Raw genomic sequence first — 16819 nt, 5'->3', positions numbered from 1 at the left:
TTTTCTGCAAATTAATCTTTTTGATATCTTTGCTTAAATACACTTAAAATAATAATTTAAACAACTACAAAGAGAATAAATTAAGCCTTTGTGAGTTAAAGAAACAATTTATTATTATTTTTTTAAATAATACAATAGGGTTGAATGGATTACTATTATTTTTAGATTATGACATAAATGTGTCCAGTAAATACTCAGGACCATAGAAATGTTGTGCAATAATATTTTATGTTTTTAACAGATGTTTGTAATGTTTGTTTTGTATATATGATTATGGGGTTGCAAGTATGATTAATTGGGTTGCAGATCAGTGATAGTATTAGAAGGGGGGGTTTTTTCAGAAAAAGATGCTGTGTGATTTAATGGATTATAAAACTCACGAATAACCGTAGTTATACAAATAAAGAAAGGAAACATTATTTTGTCTTCTTTGGTAATATGTGGAACTGGGTTGGACTGGTTAGAGTGATACAATCTACTGTGATACTAGTGATTCTATCGCTAGAGACCCCACAATAATAGGACTCGAAGGGCTTTATTTTTATGCTACGATAAAAATAAAAGCTACTCCTTGTACTTGAGTACATTTCACTGCTCACGTCTTACTTAATAAAGTGTTTTTAGTATCTTTATTTCATCAGCGACCTTTACCCACTTCCAGTCGGTCTCCTCTTTTATTTTGTTATCTCAACGAAAATCAAGTAATGATGACAAAATTGTGAACAGGAACCAAACTGAGTTTTTCTTTTTCAAACTTTCCAAAGAAAATAAGGCCACTTTTATTTAAAGGTTTTGCATATACGTCACTATAGAAACCGCTACGTTACACCCGACAAGGGGTGGACGCTTCTAGTCAGAAACCGGAAGTAAGCGAAGCAGAAAACATTAGCCGTTCAGTAGTTTTGCGGGTTACTGTTTACTACAGCAAAGTACAATTTGGAGTTGAAAACTTCGACATGGGAACTACGGCGAGTCAACTTTCGAAAGAGTCGCTCTCAGAATATCAGGTAAGTTCCGAAAGCAAAGTCTCCACAGGCAAACTTTACCTATTTTCTTTATGAACCAGTGGAAGTGTTTTTTACGCCCTGTAATAACGTTAAAGGAAGAGCGTAATAGCTATGTTAGCCTGACGTTTCAAATGAGAAATAAAATGATAAGCGTCCTGGTGCTCAAATAACCAATATTATTTACATTTGTAGTTTATGTAATTCGTAGTGATTATATGTAACGTCTGTGGAAATACTATTAAAAACAAGTTACGGTCACTAGCCTAGTAATAACCAATACTGTTGCTCAGACTCTTTAAAAATATCCGTTTGAGGGTAAAAGTTACAAATTTATGTTAATAATTGATTGTTGTCTTTGCACTGATGCTTACATTTACTTTGCCTTTGTTTTGGAAGAAGAAAGAAGCGCTTAAAATAAGCGCTTCTTTACTAAACTGAGAGACAATGTATTCATAAATACATGTGTCATCTTTTTATCTCCCGTTTGAACAACTTCAGTAATTAAAATCAGGTACGCACTGAGTGGGTCCGGGCTGTCTTGTCTTTGTTTTGTTGTTTATTCAAAGCTCCGTTGAATACTGTTTGTTATCGTTTAATGTACCACTTTTTATATTCTTTTATTTTTACTTTTTTTTTTTTTTGTTAAATTAAGAGGAAGATGCCTGTTTATTTGAACAAGAAGCTCTTCAACTTCTCAATAAAAATATTTAAAGGACTAATCCTTACATATATTTTTAGGAGCTGACCTTCCTGACAAAACAAGAAATTCTTCTGTAAGTGACAAGCTGCAAGTCATCATACTAACAAAAACATTTTGTCTTCTGCTGCTTTGTTGTAATGTGTGATATATTTCTCTTTTTTTGCAGTGCTCACAAGAGATTCACAGAACTGCTTGAGAAACATGAAAAAGACCAAATAGATGCCAGAGTATCAATGGGCAAGATTATCACTCTGCCTGAGCTCAAGGTGAAAAGATTTTAACAAAACATATGCATTACAGTGTTTTTTTGTTTTGTTTTGTTTTTTTCGTTAATGCTTGACTTCTATGTTTATGGGATTATATTGTAATTCATGCTGTGAAGGAAGTGCTTCAGTGGCTGGTAATCTGTTCTGACCTTTGTACTCATTCCTGTTACAGTCCAACCCTTTCAAGGAAAGAATCTGCCAGGTGTTCTCTACCTCTGAACAAAAAGATGGAAGCCTCACTTTTGAGGACTTCCTGGATCTTCTGAGTGCCTTCAGCGACTCTGCTACTCTGGAAATCAAATCCCACTATGCATTCCGCATATTTGGTAAAAAGAAAAAAAAGTTGATTAAGAAGTGATATAGTTATTTTTGCATGCAAAGATGTTAGTCTACGTAATGCTAACTAATCTGCTGCTTTCAGACTTTGATGATGATGGAACCCTTGACTGTGCTGATCTGGAGAAGCTGGTTAACTGCTTAACTGGTGAGACAAATGATGCAAAACTTTCCTCCACGGAAATGAAGCAGCTCATCAGCAACGTGAGTTTACTGAGTTTGTCTTTATAGTTGTAAGGGGTGGTTATAAACTGCGTGAGGGGTGGTATACTGATGTGTCAGTAAGCCTAACAATGTGTTTCTTTCCCGTGTCTGCATGTTGTTTAGATTCTTGAAGAGTCAGACATCGACAAGGACGGAACTGTGAACCTCTCAGAGTTTCAGCACGTCATTTCAAGGTCACCAGATTTTGTCAGGTAACTAGAAATCCAGCTGCTCCAAATACCAATAATTATTTGCATTTATAAGTGTCCAATTGATTCTCATTTGATTTATCCACAGTTCCTTCAAGATTGTGCTCTGAAGACTTCCAGTGGACCTTGGAGATGCATGCACCTTTTTAATTTTAGTGTATAATTTTAAATCAGAACAGTTTTAATTACTTGCCTTAAATTATATTTACCTGTGGATTTTGCTGCCTTAACTGTTTTATGTCATTTGTCAAATATAAACCCTTTTTAAACATCTGTTTGAAGAAAAAATAAAAGTTTCACCAAAAAGTACTGAGTTGAGTTTTTATAGAGAAAAAAAATGAACAAATAAATTTAGTTAATTCTTTGTGTTTGTAGGAGAAATTTACAACTGTCGTCCAAAGTTCACTGTGCTTAACAAGTGCATTTTGTGCTATTTTCAGCACAAGCTACTTCCTCCTTTACAGCTGCAGCAAATGTGTTCCATGTCCCGCACACCACATCAAGCACACGCATCTGCTCAGCCCTGAAAAACTCCACACGCTGCGGCTCATCTGAACTAGTTACTGTTTGATGTCCAAGCTGGCCGTATTCCCCTGGAAAGGTAATAAAGGCAAAGAAGCCTAAAATCTCGGCATTCACTTTGATTTGAATGATGCTGCTGTGAGAATTTCACTTAGATGTAACACGTTTCTAAAACCAAAACTCACCCCATCCCCAAGTATAGAGGTCACCAGTGGCTGAAAAGAAGAAATTGTGACATAATTAGTTTATTTGCTAGAAAATGTGCATCCCTGTAAAACAACTGCCAAAAGACATTCCTTACTTGTTACTGCAGCTGTGTGGCGGGAACCACAGCTTACTGTTTGGATTTCACATGAAGGAGAGACATCCAGCAGAGCAGGGAACGCCTGGATTGATATGAATACATCTTCATGCTCCTCTTCCTCCTTTAGCTTTTCATCAGCTGGTGTACTGGTATCATAGCACAATTCTCCTGTTTGATAAAGTCAGTGGTTCAAAATGGATGTAAAAACTGCCTCTTCAATATAACTCTTTAAAGCAGTGCACATTTCAGGACAGACCTGTTTGCTGACTACTTTTCTGCTGAGATTTCCTCAGACCTCGGGAAGGAAGTCCAAGCTGGCCGCTCTCATTCCAGCCCCACACATAAAGGTCACCCCCATCTAAGAACAAAAACGATCCTCTTCAAATCCTTTTCAAACCGAGTGTAACTTGTCCAAATCTTTATTTGACATTTACCACTAATGCAAGCTGAGTGCCAGCCTCCTGTAGCCACACGGGTCATGGGCATCCCCCAGAGTGCCTCCACTACTCTGGGCTCCTCCTCAGAGGTGAGCAATCCATGCCCCAGCTGACCATGGCTGTTACATAAACACATGCACGCATTGGAAGATTAACTTATGCTTGTTTGTTTGTTGATTGTTGTTTATGCATGAAACTGCTGCTTCTCATATGTTCAATAAAGATATATGTGTAAGTGGCTCCACCTGCCCAGTCCCCAGCTGTACACTGCTCCAGTGGCAGTAAGAAGAACAGCATGCTCTGCACCCAGTGCAAGGCTCCTGGCTTTCAGGTGTCCTGGTAAGGTGCAGTAGAGGGGAGTCTTTAAGGCAATGTAACCCCCAGGGACCAATGGCAAATTCACATCTACAAAAAATAAATAAAAAGTAATATTGAGACTCTGTAATTTCATACATCATTATTAATGTCTGTCTAGCCAGATAAGATATTAGCATACACATTACCAGAGCCCTCTGCGTGGGTTTTTATATCCATGCTCCATGATGGACTCTTCTCCCTCTTCTGCAGATCCCAGGTCTCAATCCTGTCTGGGAAGGCCAGGGTCAAGTGCGATTCACTGATGAATACATCTTTACAACCATAGCTCTCTATTTTAGAAATACCACAGTCCTCACTGGAGACCGATTCCCCAAAGCCTGCCAGGTTCAGGCAGCTGTCTCCTGACAGAAACAGAAAAGAACAACGTAAGAGCTAAGCTAAAGCAATAGATGTATTAAAGACATGTTATTCCTCAGGACTCAGAGCGATGTCTTTGATACACTCACCATCTAAATGTAAAGATGCTCTTCGACTCCAGCTCACTCTGATCTGACTTGTCTTCAAGCAGCATCCACTTTTATCCACGTGACAGCTGAGCTCTGCTGGGTGAGTTACTTTAACTTGGTGGGGCGCGCTGCTACTTTCTCCTCTGCCTGACTTTTCCTGGACACGTATCTGTCCAAAGGCATTGAAGCCGAAACCAAACCAGCGCATCTGAACACCGTGCAGCTCAGCGGAAGAATCCGCAAACTTACCTGCGGCTGCGCTTGTTTTCGTACTGCAGGAGCACAAGCGGCGAGAGATGATGACGAGTGGCGAGGGAGGAGCATATGATTTACATCGTCTTTAAAGAGATAGACACCAAGTTCATGTTTATTGACAGTATTTAAGATGGGCTTTTTTGATACAGGTTGTTATGTATTACTGGCCTGGCTCACTTAGGTAGCAGATCAGCTGGACTGTACATGATCACTGAACTAAATTGAGTTTTAACCCCTGCCATAAATTATAAGACTTTAACTGATCAAACACACACATCCACAAATGTGAAATAACACTAATGTGCAATAATCTTTTCTGGCATCGTTGTATTTTTACTCAATTGTATATAGCATTTGTACTCTATTTTTATCTCATTGTATATTTTATTCTATTTTATTCTACTGTATATAGTATTTTATTTTATTCTATTCTGTACAGTTGTGTACTGTATTTATTCTTATTTTATTTAATTCTAATTTTTGCTTCATAACTTTTGCACTGTCCACTTCCTGCTGTGACAAAACAAATTTCCCACGTGTGGGACTAATAAAGGTTATCTTACCTTATCTTATAAATTGTGCATCACAAACTTTGATAGGACAAAGTTGTAGAATGGCCATTTTAATAATATAAAAATACTCGCAGGAGTCAGTGGCGCACCCCAAATCCTCCAAATGTACCTATGATGTCAATTTCAACATCCTATCTTTGTTCTCAGTTATTGCATTCACAATATTTTCTGAAAACTGAGATTCAAACTCAGATATTTTTAGTAGATACACTTGAGGTATCAATTTGAAACTCCTACATTGCTTCATTCTAAAGTTATCACATTCAAAATCTTGGGTATCCTTATTGCCTGCCCAGCAGGGTGATGAGAATGCCCCATCAGCCTTTCATGGCTGAGGGATAAACATAGTTGGGCATCCCAGCACTAAAGCACCATTATAAAGTACATCTAGCAAGGCGCGATATCAGATAAAGTAAACAGAGAAGTGAGGATTGGTCATTTTTATTTATTTATTTATTTTTATGTGTTCACTTAAAATGTATTAAAACAACAAAGCACACAGGGAATGTGTTGGATTGTCAATAATGATAACAAACATTTAAACAAAAAGTACATTTTATAGTGTAAATGAAATGTTTCTATTTTTGCTGAAAATAAAATAAAATATTGAGAAAAGTAGTGTGCACAATAAAAATAAGAACGTATTTGTGGGACTAATAATGACAGTCAAATGAAATATTTGCACATATATAGGAATGATCATTCTTTTAGTGAAAATACATGGAGGAGAAATGTTGGTCTCTGGGTGGAATATGCACTTTTGCCAGACTTTAGCAAGCATACAATCAACGTTACACAGCAGTCAAAAATCATTTGTGTGCTGTTGGTTCTTCCATTTAATACCATTCTTCACCACATCCCTTATTGCTTTTAATCATTTTTTGTTAAGACATGAGCCCATTTCCTGCAAAAATGAAATTACTTCACTGGTCCAATATAACGTTCGAAGTTCTGAAACACTGTCAGGTGGCACATCCACACACTGCACTTTGTGTTCAGGGTTCAGTTCCTGAGCTCTTCTCCTTTTCTTCCCTGCTTCTGATGATGCCGTACTCCATTGCTTTATCCAGGCAGTTCTGAGCTATCTTCGAGACAGCATCTGGCGTGCCCTCTCCTCCCTTTGCAAGGACGGAAAGAATCTCCAGAGCTTCGCTCTCTATGAGTTTCTCAGCCAGACTCTTCTCTGCCTGGATCATGTTCTGAACTATGACTACTCCACGATGACGTAGGTCAGGTATTTCACTGAGCAGCAAAGCCTGCACAATTTCTAGCCAGTGGGTTGTCTGAGAAGATAACAGAAGTCATGTGAGCAAAAATAGAGTAAAATAAATAAATAAATAAATAATGGTAGCGACACTACTGGAGTGCTTTTCTTACAGTTCCAGGGATGCGAGCGCAGAGTTCAGGCTGTTCGGCTGTCAGCATGGCCAAGGTTCCTGCAGCAGCTTTCCGTAGCCTCTCGTCATCCTCTCCGCTGTAAAGCACGAGCAGCTTCAGGCGATCATTTCCTGTGGCCAGGTAGCGCTTCTGCACCTAAGGGTGCACCACACAGCCGCTACTGTCAGTTCAACCGGTATTCATGTATTCAAAGACTTGTTAATAAATTATGCCTTACCTCTGTATTTAAAACCAAGTTGCACATGCACTCTGTGGCAGAAGCTCGTACGAGGTCATGCTCCTCAAACATGTAACCTTCAATTTTAGGTACAGCTTTCTCCTTGATGATCTTTTGCCTGTGAAAGAGTATACTTAATTCAGAAAACTGAAAAACACTTATGAAACTGCGCTGATCAGGATAAAAGATGCTTTAAAAGGCAGATATAATGTTTTGAAAACAGTAAAAAATAAAACAGAACCAGGCATGCTTTGCATAACTGCACAACTTCAGTGTTAATTATCAGCTTCTACAGTGAAAACAGCTTTGACAGGAAATTAGATTTCAGTGGTCAACGGAGACTCTAAATGCTTCAGTCTTTGTCAACAGTTTGGAAAGTTGCCGTACAAGAAGATTACTGCATGTTAATCAAGTCTGTGATTAAGTCCACATTAAATCTCAGTCACTTGTGGTCACCCTGGAAGAATTTAAAAACAGGTTTGATGGGAGGACTTCACACCATCTAAATACTTTATGCAAAGCAATAAAAGTGACACATGTATTGATCTGCAAAAGTAGCTTTGCAAAATGAAGAAAATGTAAAAAACATAAAATAAAATAAAATAAAAAGTATGCTAAATGTAATGGACTGGAACGAAAATAGACTGTTTTGTATGAATATTCTTAGGAGAGACTCCCCCCTAGTGGCGAACCTGAGTCTATCGTTGATGCCGGCCAGGTTTGTGAGAGCCATGAGTGCCTCAAAGTTCTGCAGCAGGGTGCACTCAAGCCTCAGAAGGCTGGCTAGTGGGCGTACCACCTCATAGATCTGACCCCAAGAAATACACAAACAACAAACAAAAGCAAGATAATGTTAAAGAGTTATTGTATTTTCTAAGTTAACTTGTGTGTTACTGGCTGCATTTTTACCCTTTCTCCTGGAAAGGCAATCTCTGGGTTAGATGTGATGGTTATTTTTGCCAGGGCTTGTGCAGCTTTGATTTTTCCTGCATCTGTGTTGTCGGATGCAAGTGGGATCAGAGCCTTTTGGAGGAGAGCAGCAGACATAAATCATTTAAGCCTTCTGAAGTGTGGTGCTTAGTTAAGAGTGTAGGCTAAACCGAGTGTATTTTATCAGTACGCTCTACCTTTCCTCCACCCTGTGCCACCACTGTGCCTCTGTCTTCCTGTCGCTCCACTAAGGCCAAGAACACCCTGCCGTGAAAGATTATATTAACCAGAAAATCTACAGAAAAAACAGTGAAAGATAAAGACTTACTGCCATTTTCCTACCTGGCAATACATTCCCTACAAGCCTCAGTGAGAGCAGGACTCTCCTGTTTGACCATGCAAACCAATGCAGACACCACACCAGCCTCCAGCAGCTTCATCAACCTTTTCTCTACATAGGAAGGTGCATCCTATCATTTAAAAAAAACAAAAATACAAAAAGTAGGCAGAAACATGAATCATAACAAAAAATAATTGAAATGAAGCTGTATAAAATAAATATTGTGCAATGTTAGTTCTACTTGAAAATAAAAAGGTTAATATTAGTATTACCTTGGGATGTTCCTCAGGTACATGCTGCTTTGCATACTTGGCCAGCTCCACCATTTGAGGGTCTGGTTTCTCCACATCATAACTGTTAGTGCAATTCACTAATGTAGAACCCACAGCAAAGAGTACAGTCTTATCTTCAGACTGCAAAAACACACAGAAAACACAAAAAGGGCATCAGTGCATTTCAAGCATGGATGATAATCTGGTCCTGTGACATGAAATAGTTAGCAATAGTTACTTGGATTTACAACAAATGAGTCCAATGAGAGTCAGGAAAGGACTGCTGATTAACTGGTCAGAGCATAGACAGGACTAACACTGCCATCTAATGCACCATGAAGGTGTGTGCAAAATATGCTGGGGTTTGGTTATGAAAAATCAGACCCCGTTAACTCCACAGAAGTCATTCAGAGTGGAGAAAATATAAGACTTAAGTTTAAATTCTTTCAGCTATGAGGAAAATAATGATGAGTTATACCTTTGCAAGGTCAAACATGGCCAGCAGGGCATTCTTGTCTTCCACCAAGTCTTCCTTTACATCTGCATCAAAGGTGAGGTAGGCGAGACCTTCCACAGACCAGCGGCGGGAAGCTGGGGGGAGAGTCTCATTACACAGCCACCTTACAGAGAAAAAGAAAGAGATAAAGCTTGTCAGTTATTTGAAATCCAGTAATCCACTCAAAACCTGGTATTTAGATCAGGTTTTGCAGAAACGTACATCAAGCATGCTGCATCTCTTAATCTATACCTAGGCTTAAGATTCAATATAAGCCAACATACTTCCTGCACTGCTTGGCAAGCTTAAGTGTAGATCCCTCTGCAAACTGCTTCATGCTGAAATCTGTTCCTCCTGCTGATCCAAGCTTGCACAAACCCTGTGCAATAGCCCACATACACATAGCTGTTATTTTCATCTTTATTTGGAAGTGTTATTTTCTAAAACTATCTGTGGTACTTACCACTAGGGCTCTCACACGTATCCTGTCATTCTCGCTCTTCTTGTATAGGTCCTTTAGCAGGGACACTCCGTTGGCTGTGATAAATGAAGCTCTCTTGGCTTTGCCTGCAGCATGGATTAGCGCCTCAACCGCTACCTGCTGGTGAGTAACATCTTCGGAGGCACACAGCGATATCACAGCATCCATCATTCCTGACATTTCCAGAGTTCTGTTACCCACGTCACTCGGTCCTTGTAGAAGCACTGATACTGTCTGGATGGCTCGCAGCTTGGCGTCTAGGCCAGGCCGGCTGAAATGTTGCCTGCCCACAACAACATCACGTTAGAAGAATTAATCAGTTTTCATGCTCACAAAGGACTTGTGAGGCAGTTCTGGAAAAAAGATCCAAACAAACAAACAGTTTAAACAAGCTTCTTTGGTCAACTCACTGAACATATTCTTCACATAGTTTGTTGAAGTTCTCCCTCTCTTTGTCACTCTTTAGGTCATCGTAGAGTTTGCTCAGCAAGACTGAGCAGCTCATGTGACTGTTGTCTGTAAGAGGTGGCCCTTCTGAAATCTCTGGGACAGTCCCAGCCACTTCCAGGATCTTCTTCAGGCCTGTAGGAGAACAATGAGTCTCTAATTGATATGCAGTGATAACAGATAACATCAGTTACAAATTTTCTAAAATAGAAAAATGAACAAAATAAACATGCATCTTTGTGTAATGGTAACGCATGCGTTGGTATCCACCATGGTTTAATAAAATGTTTGCCTACATGTAGGATGTGTTTCATACCCTGGTCTATCACCCATAACGTGAGGGAGTTATCTGGGTTTTTCAAGGACTTGCGGGGTACTTGTTTGACAAGGAGATTTATAGCGCTGTCTCTGCCCGGCCCTGATACATTTGATGCTGGCATCATTTCCAAAAGGTGTCGTAACATTGCCCGCAGCTCCTTGGATGGTTCTGTGTTAAGATTCATATAGTGAGTAACAATTAAATGTAAAGAACACAGAGCCGACACACACAAAGCATTTGTTAAAGGTTAACCTTCATCAGTGTAACCAAGTTCCCAATATAAGTGTCTAAACTCACCAGGAAGTATGGCTTCATCTTTTCCTCTGATCTCTCTTTTCATTCCCTCTGTCAGAGCTTCAAACATCACCTGTAGCAGATGGCAGGCAGCCAGAGACACACTTGAAGCTCCTGATCCCATTACCGCACACAGCTGCTCCATTCCCAACTCATTCACTATCGCCATAGTCTGGAAATTCAAATAGTGGACATCAGCAATAACGAACTGCAAAACAACTGAGTGACAAGCACATTGAACAGTCTGCTCTAGCTTCATATTAATTATGGATGGAAACCAGAAGGCATATAAACTTTTTTTTATAATTCCAAACTACAAAAATGCAAAAAGTGACTTTAAAGATGAAGGAAATAGTAATCTCAAAGGAACATTCACACTTACTCTAGACTGATGTCCTGTGCACAAACCAACCAATGTCCTGAGAGCAGAAAGTACAACATCCTCCAGCTTTGACTGCAGAAGTTTCTGAATTAGCTTCACTCCATCATTACGGAAGATCTGTTCAGCTCCTGCTTCATCTCGAGATAGCACCACTAGATTCTGAGCAGCCTGAAATTGATTGAAAGATTTGATTATTTTGGTGCAGTACAGTTTTACAGAGACATCAGCATTAATGAAGAAAAATCAGGCACATTAAGAATGAATTAGAGAAATGTATTCATCTGCCTTTTGAGTTATTCTCACCTTCTGTCGATCGGACTCTTTAGTAGATGGATCTAAGAGGAGGGAGAACATCTGCTGCACACGAGCATCGGTGGAATTTAGTTGCGCTGACTAAAGGGTTAAGAGAAATTATTTCAATTAGCAAGATATAATTTAGAAAATAATTTTATCCACACCATTATCCACATCACACCACCTTTTGCTGAATCTGTGCTCCCAGCTGTCTGAGCAGATCCTGGAAAGCTTTATTTTTGGGCTCCAGTTGGGCACATCTCTGAGCATCCAGAAAGGCCTGGTCAAACCGGCCAAGTTTCTGAAATGCCTGGGCCCTCCGAAATCTGGCTTTCACATCACCTTGGTCAGTATCGAGTGCTGAAAAGAGACAATTATAATATTCATCAAGCTGCAAAAGCATCTATTGAAAGACACATTTCATGCAACAATGTCCAGAATGGTGAAAATGACAAGTTATGAATAATGTTATCCATTATAAAAAAAATATTTCTGCTGTAACTATTGCTCAATAAAAAAAAGCAACACTTTGGTCTATAATACCTACTTAATAACTAAAATTCTGTTTTTGTTAAGACAAGATAATGCTGCTGGTAATATATATACCAGTATCATTATGTTGTCCATTGTTTGTTTAAATATTGTAATGCAGGAAAAGATGCTTGTATGTAATCGGTGTCATCACACAGTTTGGCCAGCAGAGCGCATTCAAACTCTATTGTTTACAATACTCTCAGTTTGCACCACATATAGCAGAGTATGAATCAAGTAGTGCCTTCACAATAAGTAAGCAAAGTCAATAAACAATTTCACTTTTTCAATATAACTTAAATATAATCTATATATACCATAACATTAAAACCACTGGTTTAGGTGTCCCATTTCTACCAAAACAGTTGCTGGGTGATGATCACAGGATGCCTGGTGAGGTTTTGCTGTCTGGTACTGGGATATCGGGAGCATATCCTTTTCTGGGTACTGTGGATTGCAGAGTGAGGGCCTTCATGTATTAGTGTTGGTCCACTCAATCATGTGATAGGTTTGGATGTGGGCAGTTTGAAAGCTGGACCAGTGCCTTTGGCTCTTTATCTATCTGGCAATGTAAATCTATGTATATAAAGAAAATATATGCACAGTATGAGTCAGATGAGCTGATCTGTAGAAAATTGTCAGCTTAGTAGCTCAGTTTAACGTTGTCATGCTTCTTTTGTTTCTTTTCTATTTTTGAGCATGTGAATGTATGAAATATAAGGCCATCTGTGCGTTTATATGGATGTGTGTTATGCACATAGGTCCATTTGTATGTATTTACAAAGGTATTGCAAATTACCTTACTGTAAACTACTCATATACACAAAGTACAGGTTCATAAGATCTTTCTGCACCTTTTTTTGTTTGCCTTGATATAAATGTGGAATTTATTATGATTTTACATATTCTAACCCATACAGAGTAATATAAGTGCACTTTGCAACCTCTGTGCCTTTCTCTTGTCTTGTATATATTACTTCTGTTTCTTATTTATTCCTTTTGTCTTACTATTTATATTTGTTTCCTGCACAGTTGGTGTGGAGCACCCACAATTTCATTGTACATGTACAATGACAATTAAGAGCTATTCAAAAGTGCACATGGCAAGGTTCCAGGAGGATCACTGTGATCATTATGGTCATTGTGCAAGTGTACCCTTTTTAAAGTTGGACTGAACCCAAAAAACTCCCAGCAGGAAGTTACTTTTATCCATAATTGTTAATGTGACTGGTGAATATGGATAAAAAGACCACAAGCCAATATTCATATTTTGAAACTATTTGGATGATGAATGAACTTTAAACCGCATAAAATGGGGCTAATTTGAGCACTAAGATGGACTATTTTCTTTCATTTCAGCTAAGCGCCCTGTGGGCCGCAATGAAAGATTAGTTATTCGGTGATGTTGAGAATAAACAAGAGAACTGGCCGACCTTTGGAGGCATCAGCCTCTGCCTTGCTGTACTCCTCCAGCTTAAGGTAGCACGCAGAGCGGTTCCGGTACAGTACAGCTTTGTCTGCCTGGCTGTCACTCAGCTTCAGTGCTTTGGTATAACAGCAGACAGCACCCTGTATGTCTCCTGCCTTGAAAAGAGTGTTTCCCTCCTCCTTCAGGGCGGCAGGGTCCTATAAGTAAAGACGGGTGGAAATGTAGCAACAGGATCACGGAGAAACTTCGAGCAAATGTATTTGAGTGAAATTTGCTAAGCTAGGGAAAAGTAGCGAATTGTTTCTACATTACCTTTTCTTTTTCAGTCTCACTCATCTTCAAGGTGTCGCACACAGTATAATGCAAATATGTAGATTTATTTTACTATACGTGGTCGCAAACACCGCCAACTCCAGCCAAACATGTTACATCTTTCTACACTTCCGGGTGTCGGAGCACGTTGATGACGTGCACCGCCCCTCTCGCCCACGCTGTATTACCATAAAAGGAAGAGAGCAGCTACAACGTTTCTGCCCCCATCTCCACTTTATTTGGTTATATTTCCATTCCATGTGGCTTTCTTCAGTCCATGCAGACACAGAGAGTTATATCAGGCTACTTATGTCATAAAGAAGAGGGGTTGTGAAAGCCAGCAGTTCATTTTTTTCATACATTCACCATATCTGTCTGAGAACTGTAATATAGCAGCTGTTTAAACTTAGCAATTAATTAGTTAGAACTATCTTTTTAAAGGAATTACACATGAAAAGAACATTTGGGTTGCCAGGTTGTGGGAAAATCACTCTTCTGACTGGGTTGTTCTCCACTGGTCACATTTTGTAAAAAGACCCACAAATGCTCAAAGTTATTGAATCAATAGAGCAGCTTTAAATTATAAATTATATTTTTAAGAATTCATTTATGTGAATTCTGAGCATAAATATTATGATTTTTGTCATTATTGCCTTTAAAAAAGAAACTAGTTATTTTGATTAACTGTATAAGTGTATGCATAAGTCTGTTAAGTAAGTAACACTCAAAGATAAATTGATCTTTTACTGTAATTTTTTCTACGTTTTCAGCACTGATGAATGTCAGTAACTTCACATAAGTATCCTATGTATGATGCAGGACAATGTTAAACAGTTTTATGTAAACACTGTCCACTTGGGGAGGCTATTAAGCAATACAGTCCTTTATTATACTAAACTTGATCAAGACGGGAAGAAGGAACTAGTGTTTGTCTTCTACAGTTTGCATGTTTTTGTATTTATATGTTACATGCTAGGGATTCCATTTGAAATGTTTGTGGATGTTAGTTAAAATGTTTTGCATGTCAAACTCGGTTGTTCCACAGTGCCAGTTCAGCCAAAATATGTACTTCAGGTCATACATAGAAGAACAACTTAAATAATGTGTTACATTAAAATTTAAGCACCTCATAGTGAAGTGATTCATTTATTATGAACCAAGGAAAAAGTTCTCTCACTTTTTGGAAACAAGAGTGCATTCTGATTTTTGATGTAAAAATTTTAAAAATTAATATCATTGCAAATTAATATGTTAACCTAAAGTGAGCACTACTGCTTTGTCTCTTGCAGTGGAGCTCCAAAGTTAAAAACCCTAAAGGACGCGTACTGCATTTCTTATACCAGTCCTATGGGAAATCTCCTTTTACCAATACTGTCTAGCACTATTGTTCGGTGTCCTCTGTCGCCTTGGAGACAAGTTCGTCACCTTTGGTCCTTGTGCTCAGGTACACCTGTTAAGACTCTTATATTACCACAGCACCTTTGTTAATTTAGAAGAATATCCAGCATGGTGATTGGTATATGTTTCCTATTGGCTGGACTTTGCTGTAAGGTCTCTTACATAATATAGCTGCAGGAAATCTAAAACAGCACCACAGTCCCAAAGAAAAAAGGCCTGGCCTGAAATCAACAACAGCTGAATAAACATTTGCTCCTTTCTTATGTGGAAAATTATGTTGTCATTACTGGTGGACTTCCTGGAACCATATTCTGGAAATAACTTAGAAACCTTAAACGTAGCACAGCACTTTTAATGTTTTTTGAGACCTTATCAAAAGTTATTGTGTGTTGTGACTGGAGTAAAACACATTTCCTGTAATTTCCTGCGCATTCTGCTCATTAATAACTGAAGTGACAGCAGACCTTCTGTTTCAAAAAACAGACTTAGATAAGCCACCAAAAAACAACAGTGTAGCTCATCATCAATGCACCATTATGTTTTCCACATAGGGCTTTGCTGCTGTTGTTTACCTGCACTGTGGTTTTCTGCAGCTGTCACTGTGGTCTAAAACTCTTTGTCTGTTGGCATAGGACTTTGGCAGGGGTTACAACAGTCCCACTGCAGTAGCTTTATAAAAATTTCATGGAGATAAAACTTTACAGCTACCTCAAAAATAACTCTCTATTGCATTTTTTTTAATGCCTGTGTTTCTTATAACAAGCACTCAACACTGGAAACAAAATAAGTGAATACTGGACATCTTTAATCCACTATCTATGTGGGTTAATTTGCTTTTAGTCAACCTTTAATTATTAGTGTCTGATTTATATGCTTAAAAGGTTCTACTGCCATTATCCACTGAGACACTGTAGGTGAGAAATGGACAGCTACTTTCCTCCATTTTTCAGTCTCACACATGCATTAGTAGAAAAGGTCTTTCAAAAGGTATTAATAAATTTCAGAACTGAATTTGTTTAGAGCAAAGATGAAGAACTTGTACATTTTTGCTTTTTATAGGAACAGTAATAAATCATTAAATTAAAATCATTAAATCATTACATTAAAATGTAATAACAAGCAAGGGTAATTTTTTACAGTTCTGTATTATCATAAACACTCTATTCCTGTGCCATTGGCTCAGCATGTATCAGACTTATTAGTCCTTCTACTGTTCACATTCTCTGCCTTCACTGTAAGGTTTAGGTCAATTTTGACCTGGGCTATAAATTCCCTTATAACATATATCTTGTCTTTTTTAAGGCTTTATCTTTCAAGGCACCCTATGTATAACCTCAGTTACTTATGTCCACCATATATGATGACTACTATACTGTTTTTCATTATAACACTATTTGGAGATTACCCCATGATTCTTCAAAAACCTGCAGGTGCCTGTCTGTGCAGGAAGCTATAGGCAAATGTGGTGGGAACACCGCTGTACCGTTAAAATTCAGTTTCAGTATAGTTTGACAGTTTCAAGATTCCCTAAAATTAAAATTTTCTTTGATTTCGACCCTCACTGGTGGATCTAATTTCAGTAGATACGGCTAAATAGATAACGGGTCAAATTAGTACAAAGCCTTCAAAAAATTGTACCTGTA

At 38.5% G+C, this 16819-nt stretch overlaps 3 protein-coding genes across 3 annotated transcripts; 1 reads left to right on the top strand and 2 right to left on the bottom strand.

The window, feature by feature from the left end:
- Positions 1-843: 843 nt before the first annotated feature.
- On the top strand, positions 844-3031 carry LOC116334558 (calcium and integrin-binding protein 1). Its single transcript, XM_031757990.2, has 7 exons — positions 844-1007; positions 1746-1780; positions 1874-1973; positions 2146-2299; positions 2395-2513; positions 2637-2725; positions 2811-3031. The coding sequence occupies exons 1-7, from the start codon at positions 957-959 to the stop codon at positions 2830-2832; spliced, it is 570 nt and encodes a 189-aa protein (XP_031613850.1). The 5' UTR covers positions 844-956; the 3' UTR covers positions 2833-3031.
- Positions 2808-5133, bottom strand: rccd1 (RCC1 domain containing 1). The gene is made up of 9 exons (XM_039615858.1): positions 5059-5133; positions 4810-4978; positions 4489-4704; positions 4231-4390; positions 3983-4104; positions 3805-3906; positions 3546-3716; positions 3430-3459; positions 2808-3315 (listed from the first exon to the last, which is right to left on the bottom strand). Exons 1-9 carry the CDS (start codon positions 5131-5133, stop codon positions 3134-3136), a joined length of 1227 nt encoding a protein of 408 aa, XP_039471792.1. The 3' UTR covers positions 2808-3133.
- Positions 5134-6151: 1018 nt separating this feature from the next.
- On the bottom strand, positions 6152-13932 carry unc45a (unc-45 myosin chaperone A). Its single transcript, XM_031759104.2, has 19 exons — positions 13779-13932; positions 13471-13663; positions 11691-11866; positions 11516-11605; positions 11213-11380; positions 10834-11002; positions 10534-10704; positions 10181-10352; positions 9753-10053; positions 9574-9668; positions 9272-9413; positions 8794-8934; positions 8524-8651; positions 8379-8445; positions 8161-8274; positions 7944-8059; positions 7252-7369; positions 7014-7169; positions 6152-6919 (listed from the first exon to the last, which is right to left on the bottom strand). Exons 1-19 carry the CDS (start codon positions 13800-13802, stop codon positions 6632-6634), a joined length of 2829 nt encoding a protein of 942 aa, XP_031614964.1. The 5' UTR covers positions 13803-13932; the 3' UTR covers positions 6152-6631.
- Between the last annotated feature and the right edge of the window lie 2887 nt (positions 13933-16819).

This window comes from Oreochromis aureus, linkage group 7 (genome assembly GCF_013358895.1).
Source record: "Oreochromis aureus strain Israel breed Guangdong linkage group 7, ZZ_aureus, whole genome shotgun sequence".
NCBI lineage: Eukaryota > Metazoa > Chordata > Actinopteri > Cichliformes > Cichlidae > Oreochromis > Oreochromis aureus.
This window is presented reverse-complemented; position numbering and strand designations above follow the sequence as displayed.

Excerpts from the sequence above, each read along its gene's own strand:
- LOC116334558 (XM_031757990.2), top strand. The coding sequence starts at position 957 with ATGGGAACTACGGCGAGTCAACTTTCGAAAGAGTCGCTCTCAGAATAT. Across the intron at positions 2,300-2,394 it reads CTATGCATTCCGCATATTTG|ACTTTGATGATGATGGAACC; the intron begins GTAAAAAGAAAA and ends TGCTGCTTTCAG. Across the intron at positions 2,514-2,636 it reads TGAAGCAGCTCATCAGCAAC|ATTCTTGAAGAGTCAGACAT; the intron begins GTGAGTTTACTG and ends CATGTTGTTTAG.
- rccd1 (XM_039615858.1), bottom strand. The coding sequence starts at position 5,133 with ATGCTCCTCCCTCGCCACTCGTCATCATCTCTCGCCGCTTGTGCTCCT. Across the intron at positions 3,907-3,982 it reads GCACTCAGCTTGCATTAGTG|ATGGGGGTGACCTTTATGTG; the intron begins GTAAATGTCAAA and ends TTTTGTTCTTAG. Across the intron at positions 3,717-3,804 it reads GAAAAGTAGTCAGCAAACAG|GAGAATTGTGCTATGATACC; the intron begins GTCTGTCCTGAA and ends TTTATCAAACAG.
- unc45a (XM_031759104.2), bottom strand. The coding sequence starts at position 13,802 with ATGAGTGAGACTGAAAAAGAAAAG. Across the intron at positions 10,705-10,833 it reads AGATGAAGCCATACTTCCTG|AACCATCCAAGGAGCTGCGG; the intron begins GTGAGTTTAGAC and ends ATCTTAACACAG. Across the intron at positions 7,170-7,251 it reads ACTTGGTTTTAAATACAGAG|GTGCAGAAGCGCTACCTGGC; the intron begins GTAAGGCATAAT and ends GTGCACCCTTAG.